General features: G+C 36.1%; 2 protein-coding genes across 3 annotated transcripts in view; both read right to left on the bottom strand.

The window, feature by feature from the left end:
* The window catches only part of creb5b (cAMP responsive element binding protein 5b), an 84,899-nt gene that overhangs the window by 37,641 nt on the left and 24,574 nt on the right, over positions 1-22,684 (bottom strand). For both annotated transcript variants that reach the window (XM_016556286.1, XM_016556287.1), the window contains exons 6-7: positions 6,931-7,057; positions 4,181-4,291 (exon numbers count right to left, since the gene is read on the bottom strand). In XM_016556286.1, the coding sequence (XP_016411772.1) occupies positions 4,181-4,291; positions 6,931-7,057 (238 nt within the window). The remainder of the gene's footprint in view (positions 1-4,180; positions 4,292-6,930; positions 7,058-22,684) is intronic.
* On the bottom strand, positions 11-3,862 carry LOC107743197 (acidic leucine-rich nuclear phosphoprotein 32 family member A-like). The gene is made up of 5 exons (XM_016556341.1): positions 3,746-3,862; positions 1,353-1,551; positions 1,132-1,250; positions 990-1,044; positions 11-867 (listed from the first exon to the last, which is right to left on the bottom strand). Exons 1-5 carry the CDS (start codon positions 3,860-3,862, stop codon positions 803-805), a joined length of 555 nt encoding a protein of 184 aa, XP_016411827.1. The 3' UTR covers positions 11-802.

Here is a 22,684-nt window from a genome sequence, read left to right as displayed (position 1 = left end):
ATTCATTTTATTACAGTTAATGGTTACAACTGAGATTATTTGTGAAAACGTCTGCCATTATCAAAGGGAATCAGAAAAAAATATATATATTTGGTCATTATTTACAAAGAACACAAAACCTCTGAACTATCCACACAAAAGGGAGAAGGGGTTTAGGGCTCATTTGACAAGGGCAGACATTCGGCTCTGAACATTAAAAAATAAAATAAAAATCACATTGAGAGGTTGAACTGACATCATGATGTATTCTTCAAGCCTAAACAGCACGTCACATGGTGGTAGTGGTGTGATGATGATGATGAAGAAAACACCAAAGAAACAAAATACACAAATAAAAGATGCAATAAAAAAAGTGGGTTAGAAAATGTTCTTCCTTGAAATCCAGTAGTCAACTTTAAAATAGAGTCAGCCATGCACTTCTAAAAGGTTTTTGGTTGTTTTTTTCTTTTTTAATACAGAAGTCATCACCAGCATTTAGGCATCAACAGTAAAGACAGGGAAAAATTACAAGAGCATACTGGTCTTTTTTTCCAACAATAATAAATTTCCACACTGTGTTGTCAGCCATTTGAAGAGCTTTTGGAGAAAATGAAGGGAATAAAACTGAAAGTACAAACCAAACCAAAAGAAAACAACAACAACAACATCAACAACAAAAAAGCTAAAAACAAATATTTAATGTGTCCTCGTTTATACTAACCCACCCCCTACCATTTGAATACCTCCCCAAACCATCGCAGAGTGACAATAGAACAGATATACAGGGGTTAAACGGTCAGATCACAATGGGGGGAGTGCATGTTCAGTCATCATCTTCCTCCCCTTCCTCATCCAGCTCTCTTTTCCTCTTCTGACCCCGCTCCTCCTCTGTAAACACAACACAGGAGATACCAGATGTTTTGTTTACTCTTACTCTCACCCTGCTTACCAGCATTCAACAGGTGCTGGTAACCCTTCGAACTTTACAAACAGTTCATCTATTCACTTACCAACGTCTTCCTCATCATCTACCTCGCCGTCATTTAACTCTTCCTCCTCCTCTTCCTAAAAGTGTGCAAAAAAGGCACAAACTGACACCATGTACTATATTTGTAAATATAAGAGGAATAATCATTATTTTCCGGCATTAACCTCTCCGCTGATGTCCTCTTCTTCCTCCTCTTCTCCCTCTTCCTCATCCTCCTCCTCTCCCTCTTCTTCATCTTCATCTCCTGGAGCTGCATCTTCATCATACTCCTCCTCTTCTCCCTCTGCAAACAAAATTAGGTCAATGACAAATCAATTCCTTAATCTCAGTTTAATAACTGATACATCTTGAAGCACGGTGTCAGTCAGACTCTTCAGAAACATACCATCTTCATCATCCTCGTCGTCGTCTAGGCCTTCGACGTAAGCTTCGGCGTCAGAGTCGGGTGCTTCTTTATCCTCTTTGTCATAGCCATCAAGATATGTCAACTGAGGGAGCAGCTTGAAAACATTTTCTCTGTAGTCATTCAGGTTTGTCACCTCACAGTTGAACAAGTCTAAACTTTTGAGGCTTTCCAATTTTTTCTGTTGGGAAAAAGACAGGAGGACAAATTAATAATAATAATAAATTGGCGTTGTTTTTGTAATTTCAAGCCATTTAAAATCCAAGTCAACTTTTTTGTGCCAAGCAACAACAGAATTATTAATATATAAGATCTTTAAAAATTACAATTAACAGTATATATATATATATATATATATATATATATATGTGTGTGTGTGTGTGTGTGTGTGTGTGTGTGTGAGTGTGTTTGTGTATAAGACCTTACATAATTATTGCTTTTCATGTAAAAGTATCATGTTTTAAGTATGTTTAGACCATAATTATTTTCTAATACATGATAAAAAAAATTTTAGTACTATAATAATATAATTAATAATTATTGTTTTATAATTATTAATATTATTTTACAATAATACTCTTAATTTCAGTTTTTTGTGGAGTGACTGTTGGAACACTAGATGTTGGCAGCTTTTTTTTCATCGCTTTAGGATTTAATTTGAAGTACATGTGAACTGCATTTTTATATATATACATATATATTTGCATTCTTACAGATAATTGAATTATCCAGCATCCAAAGGCGTGGTGACCTTTGTTTAATTCTTCCTATAAGATTGTTTTAGTGACTCTTGAAAGCTTAAAACAAATGGTTTCATGTGTCAGAGCAAAAGAAAAAAAAAAAGGAATTTATAATTCAATTACAATCAGGACCGAGAGCGAGGAAGAGAGGGGGGATGTGCCTGGAGTCCAGCCAGAGGACAGATAAGACTGCACATTAAAGTAATATTATGCTCCCCCTGCCCGTTACCATAGCAACAAACGAACGGATTAAAAAATACACATGGCAATCAATCTCCAGCGGGACGGAGAGAAGGAGAGAGAGTTAAGTGCTCTTCGAACGCTCTTTCCACCATCAGAGTCATCACTCATGCTTTGACGTACAGACACTTTCTCTCTCTCTTTCTGTCTTTTATCTTGTATTGTTTTTCAGTCTCCTCCTTCCCCTTTTTCTCAGAGCAAAATAATGAACTCCCTCCTAAATCCAATTCCAAATCCACAAATACCGGATTATTACATAGTATAATTAGAGGATTTTAATCTAATTACCAAATCTGTCTTCCTGATCCTCTTGCCACCGCTATGAAACTCAAATAAAACGTGTGTGAGCATACTTAAATGGGATCTTTGGTAACTGTACAAATCCTGGCAGATGGATGTAACGGTCCTGGAAGAGTTCACATAAAAATACAAATTCTGTCATCATTTACTCATCATTATGTGGTTCCAAACCTGTAGGATTTTCATCGTGGAATAAAAAGTACTAGATGTTATTTCCATACATGAGGATGGGGGCTGTCAGGCTTCAATAGTGATGACAAAAAAAAAAAAAAGCCTTGGCGAGTCATATTTTAATGTAAATAAATGCAAAATAGCCTTTTGGGTTATTTTCAGCAAATAACATTTTAAATTTTAGACTTTTCAAAACACAAAGCAATGTTTGTTTGCAACTTGACTTTGTGCATCTTGATTGAACGCATTGGTTTGGCACACTGTAAATAATGATAATTATTTTAATGGCAAAGCACTGTAAAATGGTCAATTCAATATTTGATGAAAAAGCATTGTAGATCTAATGAGACATTTCATGTAATTTTACAGTAAAATACTGCTAAACTCACAGTTTTTGGAATTTAAAATAACAATGATCTCATAATGTACAGGGAAAAACTATAAATTTACAGTACATTCCCAGAACTCCCTGTGTGACAACTTTTTCTTTAAAAATGTTTCTTCTTCTTTCTTTGTTTCTTTTATTTTCCTTTTTTGTTATCACTTATGTACATGCATGGTTTTATGCTATATTTTGATATATATTTTTTAACATACATTTCACCTTTTTTTTGTAGTTTATAAGTAAAAAAGGCACCTTTTTGACACTGTTTGAGCTCTCATCATCATTACTGTCACTGTATGGAAAAAGCAGCCAGAACATTCTGTAAATATCTCCTTTTGTGTCACGGGGAAAAAATAGGGATTGTAATGACATAAATGTAAGTAAATAATGACAGCATTTTCAAAATGGTGCATTATTTTCAATGTTTTGATTTGTTAGCAGTCAAATCCACTAACAGATGTTACTAAATCTGTTGCTACTAAAGAGCTATAAATCAGTTTGTCATCGGTACATATTGATGAAATGTGTAAAAACCATACTAGATCCTCCTTCCTGCTTTCTCCACCAGTCTGTTTCTTTCTCTTCGTCTTTCTCTCGTTCTCTCGGTCTCTGAGAGCTCTGACTGGCTGCTTTGTTTTTGATGAGATCACCGCCATGCTGAACTAGTGCTAACAAGCAGCAGAGGCACAAGTGTATATTCAGGGCATCGAGATATACATCAGACAAGCTGGCATACATTGTAGACGTGAGTGTGTGTCTATGTGTGTGTGTGCATATGTATTTGAGCGACAGAAAGAGAGAGAGGGAAAAGCCTTTTTTGTGCTTCTACGTGCAAGTGTTGTGTATCTTACACGGGTGACTAGTTCTGTAACAATAACAGAAGATAAAAATGAACTCAAATCAAATCATACCAGGGTAGGCAAGAAGGAAAATATGCAAGTGTGTGTGTGTGTGTGTGTGTGAGACTGACTCACCAGCTTTGCCTCTGAGTGCATGGATGGAACATGAGGGGAGGAGCATGAGCTGCTGTGGGCGGGGCCTTGCATGCCCATCATGTTGGAGCCCATAGACATTTGCCTCTCCATCTGTACCCACAAATGTGAACAAATTACTTCAGAATCAAACACATTAATGCTTAAAACAACTTGAATAAAAATTAACAAACAAGCTAGTGTAAATGTGAGCGTACGTCCTAAACATTTGGCGACAAAATAGCAGAAAAACGTTACGAGAATTAGTTAAAGCTTACTTCTAACTAGTTAAATGATTAAATCTTCTCTCGGGGCAAAATATAAACATTTAATATTTAATGTTTTCATATGTAAAATATGTTTCATAAACATACTTTTTAATTGTTATGTATAATATGAATTAGCTTTACTTTAGAGACGAATTTGCTAAAAAAAAATGTTATAAAGTTAATTAAGTTAAATATGGTAAAAAAAAAAGTGGTAATGAGGTTTTAACGTGTATTTTCTTTATTTTATAAACACCAAAATTATCAATAATTAAATATTTATTCATAATCTAAAAAACTTTATAATTGTATGTTTTTATTATATCAATATTTATTATTAAGTTTTTATTTATTCATCAATTATATCTGTCACACCTCAAGGACCTGTTTTGTTGTGTGTCCTTCCCCATGTGCTCTGTGTGACCTAGTTTTCCCTCATGTCTGATTATTGTCATTTGGTTCAGGTGTTTGTCATTAGTTATCCTTATCAGCCCTCCTATTTAAGTTGTGTTCAGTTCACTGTTTGTTGTCTGGTCTTCTAAGTCCCTACGTGTGCATTCTGCCTGTCCATCCTGTGTTTGCCCTGTTGTGGATTATTAAAGACTATTTGCATGCATCTTCATCGTGTGTTTATTTCACCGTAGCTGTGACAATATCAGTGTTGCCAATTTAGCTACTTTGTAGCTAGATTTAGCGACTTCCCCGCCCCTTTTGAGACTTTTTTCAAAAGTTTAGGGACAAATATAGTAACTTCTTGGACAAACCTTATCTAAGTTCTCATCTTGCCCACTGATCTACAATCATCTTTATATAGATCAGTGAATTTGCCATTGTGATGCCATCTAGTGACATTTAGCTACCAGTTTTAGCTACTTTCAATTGAAAGCAGTTGGCAACACTGGACAATATTAGGTTTAGGGTCAATTTGTAGCAAAAAAAAAAAAAAGCCTAACTTCAGGGACAAAATTACAAGGGAGGAGGGAGGGTATAATATTGTAATTTATTTTATTTAGAAACATCAAAATTATTAATTCATTAAGATTTATTTCTAATCTAAATGTTTTTAATTAAAAATACATTTTTTATTATTTTATTTATTATTTTTACATTTTTATTTACATTAATATAACATTAATTTGTTATTTAAGGTTTAGGATCATGCTGTAGTATTTAAAAAAGCTTTATATGTAAAAGTTCGTCTTAGAAAGTCTTATTTAGATAGGTAAGTAAATATGTACATGTATGTGTGGTTTTGTGTGTGTGTGTGTGTGTGTGTGTGTGTGTACTTGTTTATGCTACATTGTGGGGACCAAATGTCCTAACAAGGATAGTAAAACCTGAAATTTTTGACATTGTGGAAGGGGAGAAAAATGATTAAAAATAGTCAATTATGTTTATCGGAAAGTGTAACAATGCAAACAGGTTTTCTGTAAGGGGTAGGTTTAGGGTTGGGTTAGGGGATAAAAATTATTGTTTGGTCAGTATAAAAGTAATAGAAGTCTATGGAAACCTAACGTGTGTGTGTGTGTGTGTGTGTGTGATGTGTTTATCTATGCATATTCCGCAACTCTGCGGGAAAAGCAGCAGTAAAAGACAAGCTAAGAGAGGAAGCTGAATACTGCAGAAGTGTGAAGCTTAAAATAGGACTATTAACAAGACCATAAACTAAACCAAAGCTCAGTTCTGTAAGAAAGACAGAATGTCTTAATTCAGAAAGTCTCAATTAAATGTGCACGAAGACTGAAATTTAGGTTTTAGATGTTTGCACTCATACAAAGTGCGTTCGGGTGATTTACGCTCAGTTTAAGGTGAGAGAAACTGTAAAATGGTACTTTCAATGCGTGTGTGTATGTGACATTGAGAGAGACTGGGGGTCCTGTTACTAAAACCCAAGATCTCCCTCCGACCCCCCTTTCCAACCCCCTGATGACCTATATCAGGGTGAAAGCGCAGCAGTCCGCTGTAATTATTGGAGGAATATTTGGTTTAAAAATATCACCCCACCCGGCACCCCTTTCCTGGGATGTCAGTCGAGATTGAAAAAAACATTCTAATTTAATTTAATCAACTCTTTGCTTTTACCTCCATAGCCGACATGGACTGGCTTATGTTACAATGAGAACATGTGTCGTGTCATTAGAACCCTGATATGGGCGGTTTGCTCAAACACACACACACACACACTCCTTCCTCAGCCTGCATTCAGGTTCCTATTGACATATCTGAAATAGAATTAAACCAGATTGAGCACTGGTAGAAAATTACACCTCTGCTGATGGGCTTCCTGATAAAGCAGCCACTGATATGGATCACATCACTGGAAAAGGCATTAATTTAAAGCAGACCACTGAGAAAAGCATGAGAATGGTCTATGAAAAATGAGTTTGTGTGCGTATTAATGCGTTTTGGTTGTCAGAGGCATCAGGAAACCATGACTGGGAAGTGTAAATGCATTGTGTGTGTTTGTGGGTTTATTTATGATCTCACAGGCATCAGAACAGCAGACGATCCTTGCATAGTCGGGTCAGGCAACGTGCCAGGCATGGAGGCCGGCAGTGGCTGTCGCTGTCTGTTCCTCAGGTGCAACAACGAGGAAAGGCAACCAGGCACTGGCCTAAGAAAGAGAACCAAAAGAGAAAGAAAAATGAAGGAAAAGTGAGATTAACTGGTTTCATCAGATGAAAGTTCAGAAGAAAAATGACGTCAGAAAAATCCATTTGCCATTACTAGGAAATTGTACCATTCGGGCAGTGAATTCAGTTCTCGTTTCAATTTGTCATAGTTCCTAAGAATTTTCAGTGCCTCATTCTGTCTTACTTTAAGGTATAGTTCATAGAAAAATGACAAATCTGTTAGCATTTATTCATTCTCATGTTGCAAGTTTAGGATCTATTTAAGCAGAATGTCCAAAATATAAATATATTGTAATATATAGAATGGCAATCTCATATAAAAGTGTCTATGATCAAATATTTTGAAAAATTTATAAAGTTTAAAATAATGGTAACACTTTAGAATAGGGACAAATTCTCACTATTAACTAGTTGCTTATTAGCATGACTATTATTAACATATTGGCTGTTTATTAGCACATATTCTGCATAACCATATTCTACATCCCTAAACTTACCCAATACCTAACAACTACCTTACTAACTATTAATAAGCAGCAAATTAGGAGTTTATTGAGGCAAAGGTCATAGTTAATGGTTTGTTAATAGCGAGAATTGGACATTAAAATAAAGTGTGACCAAAATAACATATGACAAGTTCGAAGAAATATACTCTTTGTATTCACATGCCATTTTCAAGAAACGTTTACATCCTAAAAACATCTCTAAAATGGCTCTAAAAATTTAATTTGGTGTCATCATTACATAAAAAAATTATATTTTCTCCTTACAACTTAAATACATGCGTGTACACAATTGAATATTGTTATTTTTAGTTTTTTTTTTATTGTTATTGTTATGTGGGGCTCCGTATTTTATTTATTTTTTATTTTTTTATCAATAGCGTCATGTCATTGACCCTTAAAACAGAATAAAAAATTTTGGGTGAACTATCCCTTTTAGAAGTACTCAGGCATGCACAGAGAGGCAGAATGGCTTTCCCAGCAAGAGACATTCTGCTGGAAGCTCTCAATGGAGGTTTACTGGCTCTTGTCTTAAGGCTGATCAAACCCCGCATTCTTCGATAAAAGCGTGGGTGTGGATGAATACAAAAAAGATGGCAAGATGAATTTGACATAACAGCTTGTTACAAATCTCTCTCATAGTTAGTGAAGTCTGCAAACATATGAAGGAGTTTAATAGCATAATACAATCAACATCTATAAAACGTTCTCTCATACAGGTAATGCACTTAAAAGAACCTCAGGTGTGGCACACAATAAGTAGTTTCTACACACCAACCACACAACTTCCTCTCTGGGTTGGCACGAAGCTGTCAGTACTCCACTTCCCCTGACCGCACTGATATTTACGCAGAATGTGTCAAATATAGCACTCACTAACTTCACCATCATACCTCCTATAGACTTGGACTACCACACAGTGTGGGGAAACGCAGCTCGTCTGAATAACCTTTAGCCTCAGATGACAAGCATTATTTCGGTCTGATTGGAGAGCTGACGGACAGCTGAAAGGGAAAGGAGGGGGTCCCCACCTGAACAAATACCTGTATTTATCCGGCCTAAATAGCAGCATTTACACGGCATGATTACTGTGTACGCATACACACACACACAAGCACATACGGACATTAACATTCTGACATATTGTCATTTGTGTCTAACACTCCAATCCATCACATGCTTAACAACCTCACATCTCTGAAACACATACATACAGGGGCGTAGTTTGTGGGGGGGATGGGGGGGTATATAACCGTTCACCGGCGCGCTCGAGAAGTGTGATGAGACTTGCACGAGCCATTCCTATCGCGAAGCTGATGGTCAAATATGTAAACAGCCACTTTAAAATACTATAGAGAAAGTCGAACAGTATCTAAAAAAGGCAAATAAACTAAAAAGACTGATGAAAAGAGGAGAACCGCACATATATTAAAATCTTTTTAAACTACTCATGACCGCCTTTACTAGAATTTATCACGTTTTATTGTAGGCTTATTTATTGTGTAAAACTTAGTCTAACTTGTAGAATTTATATTAGATAATCTGTTAAGAGAACAGATTTTTTCCCTATAGATTTATATTACAACTGTGGCATGTTGTATCTATTGGTTCTAAATGTGCAGGTGGTTGTTTCTTCATAACAAATGCTACATTGATTAATTTTAAAAAAAAAGTAATTATTGGCCTGCATGATTAATAGGCTAGTCTTATTATAACAAATGCTACAGTTAAGAACTATGGTACATGGCCTTCAGATATTCCAAAAGATGGCATAAATTAAATCATTAAGAGTCTGATGAACTGTTAAGGAGTAAGACATAAACAATATCAATATAAGAAAATGTTAAGTTAGATTGACTTCCCATGGCATGTTGAATTAGAACATTCTGTCAAACTATAGCCTATAAGTGCCTAAATAATAGGCTATAAAATACATTACATATAGGCTATATATCCTATGTAAACAAGTAATTGTTAACTATGATGTTACTTTATTGCACCAACTTTGCATTAAGATGATAGCACAAAAGACCATTTCACAAAAATAAATATATAAGCAAACAAACAAATAAATAAACCTTATGAATGAGCATGACCCGGGACTCTACTAAAACGGTTCACACTTTAACACCCCCATGTTCAAACCAAAACTACGCCCTTGCACACATATACACACCCAGTTGAGATTTGACTCATAGTTTAAAGGAATAGTTCACCCCTAAATAAAACTCACTTTATTGTGAAAACTACTCTTTTCCATAAATGAAAGTGAGGCAGTCAAGCACCAAAATCGACAAAAAACAACAATAAACAACTATAAATTTGCCAACTTATAGCTTTGTGTGAGGAACAGACCCAAACTGAAATTGTTTTCTATAAATATTCCTCTCAGCTGTCAAATCTCATTTACATTTACATATATTCAAGTATGCAGTGATAAGATGTTACAATAGGTTTCTCAAAAACATATGTGTAGCTTCTTAATACTTGAAATAGTGTATACAAACTACTTTTATTGGACTTTATGTTATATTTAGAGCTTGAAAGCCCTAATCTCAGGATATGAGGTAAAATCCCTGTTGAAAAAACCAGCATATGCTGGTTAGGTATGTTTTGACGCTGGGATGCTGGTTTAAGCTGGTCCTTTGCTGGTTTATGCTGGTCCTTTGCTGGTTTAAGCTGGTCCTTTGCTGGTTTAAACTGGTCCTTTGCTGGTTTATGTTGGTCCTTTTGCTGGCAGCATCCCAGCGTCAAAACATACCTAACCAGCATATGCTGGTTTTTTCAACAGGGATGACTCTTTTTGTGTTCCACAAAAGACAGTATGTGAAAATGGCATGAAGGTGAGTATAAGTTCACAGAAGATTAATTTTGCAGTTAACTATTGCTTCGATCTAACATATTTAGCAAAAAAAGTAAAAAGCTAACAACATTAGCATCCCGCTAATAACACAAAACTTGCACTCATTAACTGCCACTAAATACCGAATCTGCATCCAAATACCGCAAACTCTGTGAGTAGACTTTTGAATTTAAGTACTTACTTTGCAACTACATTCTATTAAAGTATAAATGTGTGCAGTATGAATGTAATCCAGACATACTAAATTCATCATATTGTCATTTTCTCATGTTGCGTCTGCCATTCACAACTCTTCTCCCATGGTCTTGTGGGTTCATTGGACGCACACTTTAAAATCTCGACCAAAATAGTAGGTAATTCAGATACTTTTTGCATACAGTTTTATGAGTACTATGAACTTGGACATACTAATCTTTTCACATAATGTTTTTCTACTTTATAGTAGGGAAGTACTGTATGCATATTCAGATGCAGCCTGAGCTTGTCTCATTTTGTATTCTAGTGTAAATTAAATATAAGGGAATTTTTAGATGATAAAAAAGATTTACATTATTGTGGTGGAGAACAGCCACAGCTCAGCTCTGAACCACCATTCAGCCAACATAGGCTGAAGAAAAAATAGTCTTGGCCTGTTACCACTGAGGTGAAGGAAAAGAGAGCGGGACAACTCTCTACGGGCCAGTCCTGCTGCACATTACAACTCAGCGAACAGGAAACGGTCCTAATTAAGAGCTCAATCTGGCCAACGGGAAGAAAGACGCTTTAGACGCTGTACAGGTTCCCTGTCAAACTCGCTCACTTGCTCCTCAGCGAGTAAGAAATAAAAAGTGTGTGTCAACAGAGAATAAAGGATAAACCTGTTATGAAAGGGCAAAATATCATAAGACAAAAACTTTCTATACACCCAGAATTACTGCTCATGTGGGTGTAAGTGCATGACTGTCTGTGTGTGTTAGTGTGTTTGTATGGTCTAGTGTATATTTTGTATTAATGACAGGCTGTCACTTTCAGAGGGGATAATAAGACCCCCGTAGGGTGAGGGGTGGGCATATGTACACACTCAAAAACACACACACACACACAGTGCAATCCTGACTCTCTCCTCTCACATTACACACACTGTCTCCCTGTTCCAACATGACATCACTCCTCCCTTTCTATTCCTCACTATATTTTCTCTTTTTCTCTCTCGATTTCAGCAGGATCCTCCACTATCATTCTCTCTCTAAGCTAAAAGACACCAAACCCAACATCACTGACCTTCCTAGAGAGCCTCAAGTCGTAGAGAGTTTAAGATGTTACTCTATACTCTCCTTGCGTATAGGGTTATAGCATCACAGGGTAATCTCATGGTGACTTTTTCAAGCATTTACAAACAATACATAACGCATTCTAGTACAGAATATAGGGGGCCTTACTCAGGAAACACAAGCAGAATTCTGTTTAAATCATTGTGAAATGACTGTTACAAATTAAAAGCACAGACACAGCCAGATAATTTCTAGAATTACCAACACAATCTACTAAGAGGAGCACAAATTAGCATCTCTCGCGGACATGTAAGCACAAAATGGACATGCTTTTTTGGAAATTAAATAATGGCGTAAATACCAGTAAGTTCACTAATTGCATTACATGACTTAATGCTGTTAGTAAATGTCACTTTTAGAAGCATTGTAGAAATGTAAAACACTTTAGAGCCATATTTACTGCATTCTAGAACATAAAATTTATAGAATTTGAAAATGCTTAACACAGACACATATTCAACAAATTCTAGAGCAATCTAAAAGAAAATTCTTAAAGAATTCTTGAAGATTATAGTTTCTGCTAGTGACCTTTCAATCTTTTAGATTTTACGAAATCCAAAGAAAACTCTTTAGATTGATTTTTAGGATCTTGAAGTTTGTGGATTTTAGAAAATGGCATTCAAAGCATTCTAGAATGCAATTAAAAAGACAACATTCTAAAACTATAAATTCTAAAAGATTCTGAATGGTAATATTCAATGCTAGTCTATACATAATCAAGCAAAAATATTGAATATTTCTAGACAAATCACGATTCTGGATAGTGATATTGAATGAAGTTTTGAATGAAATCTATGAGGAATTAAAAAAAAAATTCTTAAAGATTTTAGATTCTACACATAATCAAGCCTTTGCATAAACAAAACATGTTGCATTCAGCCTTTGTAGGCTGTCCTGAACATAATATTTAATCATAAGTACAGGCATAATCATATTAAATTCTAGAATACAATCCAAAAAGACAACAAAAATCTAAAAAATAAAAAAAAAACTCTGGACAGTGATATTCAATGCATTGTATACATAATCGAGAAGGGGAAAAAACAATTCTAGAAAAGTCATTATTCTGGATATCAATACACATTCTCCATTCTGGAATGTGACTCGCAATGCATTTTTAATAATTCTAGAAGATTCGCAATTCTGGTTAGTGATATACAATGAATTCTTAATCTATGAGGAATTTTAAAAATTCTTGAAAAGTTTAGATTCTACACATAATCATGCAATATATGTTTGCATTCAATCTTCGTATGGCAGTCCTAACCATAATATTTAATCATGAGTAGAGGCATAATCATATTAAGTTCTAGAATACAATCCAAAAAGACAACAAAAATCTAAAAAATAAAAAATAAACTCTGGACAGTGATATTCAATGCATTGTATACATAATCGAGAAGGGGAAAAAACTATTCTAGAAAAGTCGTTATTCTGGATATCAATACACATTCTCCATTCTGGAATGTGACTCGCAATGCATTTTTGAACACTATCTAGAAGGGAATTCCAAGAATTTTAGAACATTTTCGGATTCTACACATAATTTAAGCCTGTCCATAAGCAATACATTTTGCATGCAGCCTTTGTACGGCTGTACTAAACACAGTATAAACATAATATTTCATAATCATAGGACGTAGGAGACATTCTTAAAGAAAGTATAGTTTCTGCTAGTGATATTTCAATCTTTTAGATTTTAGAAAATCTAAAGGAAACACTAGATTGATTTTTAGGATTCTTGAAGTGATTTTAGACAATGACATCCAAAGCATTCTAGAATGCATTTCAAAAGACAACATTCCAAAACTATAAATTCTAAAAGTTTCTGAATTAATCTTTGAATCTATTGAATAATTCTAGAAGATTCGCAATTCTGGTTAGTGATATACAATGAATTCTTAATCTATGAGGAATTTTAAAAATTCTTGAAAAGTTTAGATTCTACACATAATCATGCAATATATGTTTGCATTCAATCTTCGTATGGCAGTCCTAACCATAATATTTAATCATGAGTAGAGGCATAATCATATTAAGTTCTAGAATACAATCCAAAAAGACAACCCTTAACAAAAATCTGGACAGTGATATTCAATGCATTCTATAAATGAGAAGGGGGAAAAAAAACAATTCTAGAAAAGTCCTTATTCTGTATATTGATATACAATGCTTTTCTATATATTTTTTTATATATATATTTTGTATATTCAATGCTATTCTATACAAAATTATTGACGTTTTCTAGAAGATTCTGGATTCTGGATAGTGACATACAATGCATTTTTGAACAATTTAGAAGGGAATTTCAAGAATTTTAGAACATTTTCAGCTTCTACACATAATTCAAGCCTTTTCATAAGCAATACATGTTGCATGCAGCCTTTGTACGGCTGTCCTAAACAGTATAAACATAATATTTCATAATCATAGTAAGTTGGAAACATTACAAAGTTGTTTAAATGATGCTATAAGCACATACATTCATCTCTACATGCCCAACTAAAGTGACTTCAGCGTAAGAAGCTTGACTACCACTTCAGTGAGAGAGAGAGAGAGAGAGAGAGAGAGAGAGACGAGAGCCAGAAAGAGAGCGAGAGAGAGAGCCAGGCACAGTCAGCCCACTGACTCATATCCTTCCCTTCTGACTCCACTCCAGCAATGATGTAATGCTCTTGGCTTCTTGCACCCCCCCACCCCCCAACTATCTCTCTTTTTAAGTCTCACCATCTCTCTCGCGCTCTCTGAATACCATGTTCTCTCTTTCTCTCTCTCTCTCTCTTACTCATTGCACCACACTAACTTGAGCAGACACTGCAGCAGCGATGGTGCAAAAACGTTTCTCTTTTTTTTTAACCAAAACAGCCCGGGGCATGGTTCCAGCCGCTGGGAGACGGTGGTGCGGTCTCCATGGCAATGGGCCTAAACAGCGGGAGAAACAGAGAGAGGCCAAACAGCTTGCAGCTGCCTGGCGCTCCGAGTAAACACTGCACAGGACCTGCCCCTGATTTACCACTTTAATCACACTCAGAGAGAGAGCGCGAGAGAGCGGGCTTGCCACGGGCCCAAGGACTGCAGAGTGGGTAGAATCATATGAATCTGATCAAATAAATCAAGCTGAGAAGGGCCGTGAGGGAGCCTGAGTCTCATTAAAGACCGTTGGGGATGGGGCGATGAAAAAGTACCGTTCGGAGGAGGGACTTCGTTGACAGGCAGCGGTGACATAGACTTAAGGTCCATGTAAAGTCGAGGCCTGTCAATGAGAACAACGGCGAGAGACTTATCCTGGAATACCTCGGGGCGAGCAAGCATGACACAGCTCACCACAAAGCCCCAATTATGCACGGATACATCTCTCATCGCTGCCGGCTGAGAGAGAAAGAGTGTGTGAGGGGGAAAGAGAGAGAGACAGACAAACAGAATGAGTGGTTTGGCTCACAGCCAGTCAGTTGTTTCTTCCCGTGACTGAAACTATGCTGAGAAGCTCTCCGGCATGACTGACCCAGGGAGGTTTTAGGCTCCGCCCCCACCAGTCTGTCAATTCATCACACTGATTTGAATCTTTCCCATGGCTAATCGATAATGCTTTTAGCCATGGAAATGCAAAAGACATGTAATAGTGTTTTAAACCATTCATTGTGACAAGACAGCCTGTCTTGTGTGGATGAAACTCCAACATTCAAGTTAGAAAATCCTCTTTGTTGCTGTAACATTTCCAGAGTGTATTAGGGGAAAGTGTTTAATTCCACACCAGCTTCTTTTGTAATAAATGACCTTACACACCAAGGATGATAACTATAATAACTATAACATTTTAATAATCATTCCCATTCTATGAGAATAGGCAAGTCCGCAGTCTCCACAACTAAACAACACAGAGGAACGATGTCATTGGAATCACTTTCAGAAGGATTTTTTACAACTGATGAACAATAAAAACATATAAAAACACAGCCAATAAATCTATCCGACTTTAAAGAGCTTGAGCATTTAAAGCGGCAAATGATATAAATGCAACACGTGTTTATAATGAACAGAACATTATTGTGCGTTGGAGTGGACGCTAATATAGCTGTTTTTACAGTTATAGTTTTTGGTGTGAACAGGCTTTAATAAGCACAAAGTGAACATAGAATTAAAATAGACACTATTTGTTTCTTTATACAAGATTTTAGTCTTAGGCAAATAGTATGAAAATTTGCTTCATTCAAAGTATACTTCAAGCAAAATCGAAGAACAAATGGGTGTGATGTGATTTTGAACAAAATCTGGCCAAAGTTTGGTTGGAGTTCGTTTTGATGGTTTGAAAAAGCTCACCAGGACAAACTTTCCAGACAACTTTCCGCACCCAGAAAGTTTGCAATCACAAACTTCAAACCTCTTTTTATCCCTGAGTGAAGAACAAAAAAGAACTTTGCAGTGTATAATGGGGCATTTATTGTGAATGAATCACACATATGATTCCAAAGAATGACACCTGTCATTTGAAGACAACTTCACAAGATCCTATCAGTTCCCAATGAAAATCCTTATAAAACATGTAACAAATGTTGTTTTGTGTTGACTTTAAAAACTGTGAAACCAACCATCTGCAATGTATACCTTGGACTTTATCACATTTTTTAAATAAAAATAATACCATGAAAACATACCATGTCTGTTTGTATGTTTGCATTATGGTAATACCATGGTTTTCTTAAAAGTACGATGTAAGAGATCATTTTACAATGCCATTATATATATCAATTGTACCATCTCAAACCATTTTGAACCATGGAACAACTACAGTATGTTTTCTAAGGACATACTGTATATCTATACAGACCGAGAGCCTGACCAAATTTAGACAAGTTTGTCATTGATCATGGTCATTGTCACAAATGTACTTTTTACCTTTATTTAAGACCTAAAAATAGTGCAGGATCTTAAAGAAACATGAAATTTTGTCATCATTTACTCACCCTCATGTGGTTCCAGACCTGTATAAGTTTATTTCTTATGGTGAACAAAAGATAAGATATTTTGAAGAATTTTGAAGAACCAAACAGTTGTTGGTTTCCACTGACTTCCATAGTAGGCTAAATAAACAAAGTCAATGGGGACCATCAGCTGTTTGATTACCAGTATTCTTCAAAATATCTTCTATGTTCAACATAAGTAAGAAACTCATACAGGTTTGGGACGACATGAGGGTAAGTAGATGATGACAAAATTTTCATTTTTGGGTGAACTATCCCTTTAAATACTAAATTGTTTAACTTTATTGATAACAATTTTTTTTGTTTGTTTTAGTTTTTTTACTTTGTTTATTTCCTAATTTAAATTTGATTTTGAATCGCAAATTTTCAATGTGACTCATGGACCACACAGTACACCTGTCTCTCTTATTTATATCCATATAAAATACTTAATTTTATCACTTTGTTTCTCTTGTCTATCCAGCACCCTAGATATTTTCCTCTTTCCCTTTTCCATCCTTTCATATTCTCAATCTAGGACCCCTGTCTTCAATCTACCCCTGATCCCTCTCTTCCTCTGACCAGCAGTTCCTGTCTTCCTGATGTTTGCTCCGGGGGTCTCTCTCTGTCTCTCTGTCTTTGCAGGAGTGTGTGTGTTTCTGCATGTGTCTGTGTGGTGGACGGGGATGACACAGTGGTGCTGGAATGAGAGGAGCAGGGCCTGGGCGTTCCTCTCCAAACGCACTATTAAACCCTACGCTGTACACAATGAGCTCACTCTAATTCAGCTCAGATGTACATCCTGCCCGCCTGTCTTCTCTTTCTATCTGTTTCCCTCTGTCCTCTGAAATTCTTTCTCTTTCAGACATACACACTCTTCTGGATATGCATACACACATATGCGTATCCAGAAGATGCCACCCTAAACGGAAAGATCTTCTCAGGGTGGGTGACCACAAGTTTTGGCTTTAATTAGCTAAAACATCAACCACAGTTAGTTTTTTCCATCAGAGGGGTCACGAAGTTTAAATCCTAACAATGAGGCTCTGCATTTCTGATCAATGTGATTGAAAGCAGTCTGTGAAGAAATCGATGACATCTGTGTTTTGGCCCACAAGAGGAACCGGGGGTGGGGTGGGGAGGGTATGGGAGGGCTCTCCTATGCAGCCTCGTACAAAAACAGCACTGCACGCTGCCTCGGCTAGGGTGAATCAGAGCCCCAAAGTGCAAGTATCAAGTTTTGACAGGTTGGAGTCATAAAACTGTGCAGTGGGTGAGCGTTTCAATTCTACAGTGTCCTAAGAGAACAATAATCAAGTTTTGTTTCTTGCCTTTTATAAGAGAAAAACAAAGGTTATCATGAGATGAGGTTTAAAAATCAGACATACAGTCATGTTGTGATATATAAAATCTCACTGTACAATATAAAGTTGCAATTGTGAGATAAGATTACAGTTATGAGAAATAAATGTCTCAATTATAGGAAATAAAGTCACATACAGATATAAAGTCAAAATCACAAGAAATAAATTCATTATAAAGTCCCATGCAAAGTACAAAGATTTTTTTTGTATTAGACAATTATGAGGTAACTGTGAGATAAAGTTTGAAATCAGACATACAGTCATATTGTGAGATATAAAGTCTCACTGTAATATATAAAGATGTAATTATGAGAAAAGAATGTTCAAATTACAGGAAATAAAGTCACAGTCACGAGATAAAAAAAGTCAAAATTACAAGAAAAAAAATCACAATTTTAAAGTCAATGCAAAGTACAAAGAAATATATTTTTATAATTTATTTTATGATTTATTTTATATACAAAGTCTCAATGTAAGATACTAAAAGTTGCAATTAAGAAATATAAGGTTGCAATTGTGAGACATTTCTGAATTACAGGAAAAATCACAATTACAAGAAATAATTCACAGTTGCAAAGTATATTTCACAATTTCAAAAGTTAGTCTCATGCAAAGTACAAAGTGAGATATTAGTTATGATTAATATTCAATTGTCAGCTATAGTCACAATTACAAGAAAAAAAACTACAGTCAAATTGTGAGCTATATTGTAAGCAATTGCAAAAAAAGGTTGAAATTAGCATATCAAATGAGTAGGTCAAATGACAAACTCGATCTGATGAGTGTGAAGTGATTGTGACGTGGTTAAGTTAAGTACTGTGACTTGAGCAGCTATGTCAGTATATAGCTACCAAGAAAGCTATCTGTGTGGTTAAACAGTATTTGTGTTACACAGAGTAAATTATTTTCAGTTGCTATTAAAATGTCAGGTCAAAGGGCAAGGCATGGCAGGTCCCTGTTGAAAAATCCAGCATATGCTGGTTATTTATGTTTTGAAGCATGGCTGCTGGTTTGAGCTGGTTTAAGCTGGTCCTTAGCTGGTCATGAGCTGGTTTAAGCTGGTCCTGAGCAGAAGCTAGTTGCTTAGGACCAGCTTAGAACCAGCACATGACCAGCTAAGGACCAGCTAAGAACCAGCTAAGGACCAGCTTAAACCAGCTCAAACCAGCAGCCATGCTTCAAAACATACCTAACCAGCATATGCTGGTTTTTTCAACAGGGGTGAAGCATGTTCGTGGATGTATTTGTACTACACGCCTGTATACCTACAGAATGTACTTCATCAACGGTCGAGAAGTAAGTTCCCCATCAAAATCAGTAGGTACTTAGAATGGAATTCAGACACGGCCCTTTCTAACGGTTAGAACAGGTTAACATCACTGTCACTGCATCTCATGCTGTTGTGTTGCAGTGCACAGCTTCCTTTTCAACCACCAAAATACCTCACAATCTTCCTGTTATTTATGGGTGTGAAAACCAGCTCCTCTTAAGTTTAGAGGTGTGAAAACACACAAGCACGCAAACTGCACGCACTGCAGCAAAGTGAGCGGTTCAGGTTTGCTTCAACTTTCAAATGGCATTGAATTCGCAGTGGAGCTACAAGAAATTCCTGCAGGCACATGGAGGTTTGCACAATTATTTTAATAGTGTAAATGCATAAAAAAGCATTATTCATTTTACAAACGTCAATACATTATGATATTTAGGGCCAGATTTACTAAACAGGGCAAATTAGTATTAGTGCGCAATTCCATAAAAGCGCCGATGCGTGGGGAAAATTCTGTGTGTGATTTTACTGACAATGCACACATTAAAGAACACAGACGCAACATCTCATTTCCATAATGACCAGCACAATCTACCAAGAGCAGCGCAAATTAGCACCTGCTTTAAGACATGCTTTTTTGGGGCGTTAAATAATGCTGCAAATACCAATAATTTGACGAGCGCAAACGTTAATCATTGCGTTGCATGATTAATTTTAATTCTTTCCTCCCATTAATTTTACGTCCGAAAGGGAAGCTCATACAAATGCATATTCAATAAGGTCAGGTACAAAAATAACTGTGTCCACGGCTTTTCAGCGCTAATTCTTCACTGCTCTTTAGTCTTTAGTAAATCCTGACAGTACTACTTTAATGCCAAAAGACGGTTTGTGCTGGCGCAAGCTGTTAGCATATCTGGCCCTTCATATTTAATATATTTTAGTTTTAATATATATGTTTTGGCTACACACAGAAAATAAATAGCTTTATCTTGATCTTGCATGAGAGGAAATAACATGTTGAAGTGAGGAAACTCTGATGTAGGAAAAAAAATTCATTGGCTCTTCCTTAATGTCAGAATGGGGATTTTTTTTGTCTGATTCTTTAGAAAAGGAAGTGTGCTATTCAAAGGAGCTATTTTTGTTTTATGAAGTTAAAAGTCTTAATTAGTATGCTACCTGTTAGCATGCTTGTAGTTTTGATGAGCGTTATTTTTTTTTATATGGAATGCAAATGTTATACAAAAGAGTTATTTTGATTTAGGAAGCTAAAAGTCTTAATTAGCATGCTAACTGTTAGCATGTTTGTTTTGCAGTAGTTAATACTGAGTGTTGAGGATATATTTTAATATTAACTGCTCTGGTTTCACTGGATGTTACACAGGAAATGTTTCACAGGAACTAACATTGAGCTTTTCCTGATGATCAGTTTATATGGCACCAACGACAGTTTGCCTTCACCTCATGACTACACCACGTTATGTACGAGAAGCTGCAAAAGACATGTACAAAAGGAATGTACAAAATGCAAAAGGAATGTACAAAACATGGTGACATTAATTTTTAAGTAAATATAATGTGCGATATATTGCGTCACCAAAAATTATTGAGGTCATGGACATATATTGCGCGATAAGTCGATATATTGATTATTGCAACCGGCCTAATTTTAAGAATATTTCTGAGAAGTACATAAAGCCCATTTCTGAGAAGTACATAAAAAGTAGACTAAAAGTATACTTTCCTATTTTTAGTTTAAAAGAAGTATACTAATAGCACACTTGAATGAACTTCTTTTTCGTAAGGGTTGCCATCCATTTTTGTATCTACCGGTATTATATTGTCTGCCGCAAGAGCATTTCAACTAAAATTGTGTCAATCACCACAGCTCCAGAAGAAAAGAGCTATTGTTGCTGAACTTGTCCTCCCATATCCGTCTCTCCTTCAGTACGGCTACAATTCAGACACTAGTTACATTTAGTATGCGCTGTTACCAGTATGTTCTCCAACCCCTGGACTTTCTTATCACTCAGTCAAGAGGTTGAGCTCCCTCACAATGTTTTATCTCAAGCCGACTGACTATGTCTAACATATTTAACACTGACATGACTCAGGAACAGATGTTAGTAATTCACATGCAGCGAGCATTCAAATCATTTGGACCCTTTGAATAGCCATGACATTCAGATTCCCTGTGCTCTGTCTTTTCCTTTTCCTTTTTTCTGTTAGACCAGAAGGGTCTTTAAACTGTTTTTTGTCAAACTGCCTCTACCTCTGAGGGACTGTATTCCCTTCGGAAAAGACCAGGTTTATGGTGGTTAGTGCTGGTTTTTGCTGCTTGTCTGTCTACCTTGTGAACCATCATACTGCAGCCATGCAAGATACAATTAAAGTCAATGGGGTCCAAAAATACAACTGGAACATTCTTCAAAATATCTTTATGTTCACAGAAGAAAGTAAGTCAAGCAAGTTTGGCAGACATAAGGGTGGTTATAAATTTAAATTTTAAACTATACCTACAGTATATTAGCATCCCGTGCTAGAGACCAGCATCCAAAATATAACATATGCCAGCCTTTTTCAGGGCTGGTGTGAATAAAAGGGAAAAACCCAGAGGAACGCTTGGAGAATCACAGGAAAAGTTGGGGGTTGAGGGTCCTTGTGTTTCACAGCTGTGGGCCCCACGCCTGAGCCATGTTAAGCAGGCAGACTTGAGGAAAGCCAATCTTAATTGATTCCAAGCCTCCAAATCTCTTCAGTAAACATGGCGGAGCAATGAAAATGACTTGTTATCCTAATTCAATGGACTCTGTCAGTCTTCACATCCACAAAAGCACAGAAAGCAGATGGACCCTGGATTAAGCTTACTGCAGTCATTCACAATCACTGTACAGGTAATTACATTTGTAGAGAGAGGGGTGCAGAAAAAAAATCTGGTTTTGTAGCTGTAAATTTTATCATTTACTGTTATTTTCTATTTATTTGATCTCATTATTTTATTTTTCATTTTATATCATTTCATGTGGGAACCTGTTGTGTCTGGAAGATGTGAGTAAGTACTGTAAGTTCTGTTGCCGAAGTGCGTGTGTCAATATTGCTCATTCTATTTCTGATAATTTAAGCAGATTTCTCTCAAAAACAGGAACAATATATTCTTAGAAAGCAGACGAGCTTAGTACGCGCCACTGACAAATCTGCCAACAATGAAACACATAGGCTATAGAAGGAGAGTGGATTGTGTTGTAGCCGAATGAACTTCGTAAAAGGTTCAATAGCCCCTAAATAGTGAGTCTTCTCAGATGTTCTCTCATTGACGGAACAGTGTCATTCATATATATATATATAT

This window comes from Sinocyclocheilus rhinocerous, unplaced genomic scaffold (genome assembly GCF_001515625.1).
Source record: "Sinocyclocheilus rhinocerous isolate Xijiao unplaced genomic scaffold, SAMN03320098_v1.1 scaffold946, whole genome shotgun sequence".
Classification (NCBI taxonomy): Eukaryota; Metazoa; Chordata; class Actinopteri; order Cypriniformes; family Cyprinidae; genus Sinocyclocheilus; species Sinocyclocheilus rhinocerous.
The sequence above is the reverse complement of the archived record's forward strand: the minus strand, read 5'-3'. Positions and strand labels throughout refer to the sequence as shown.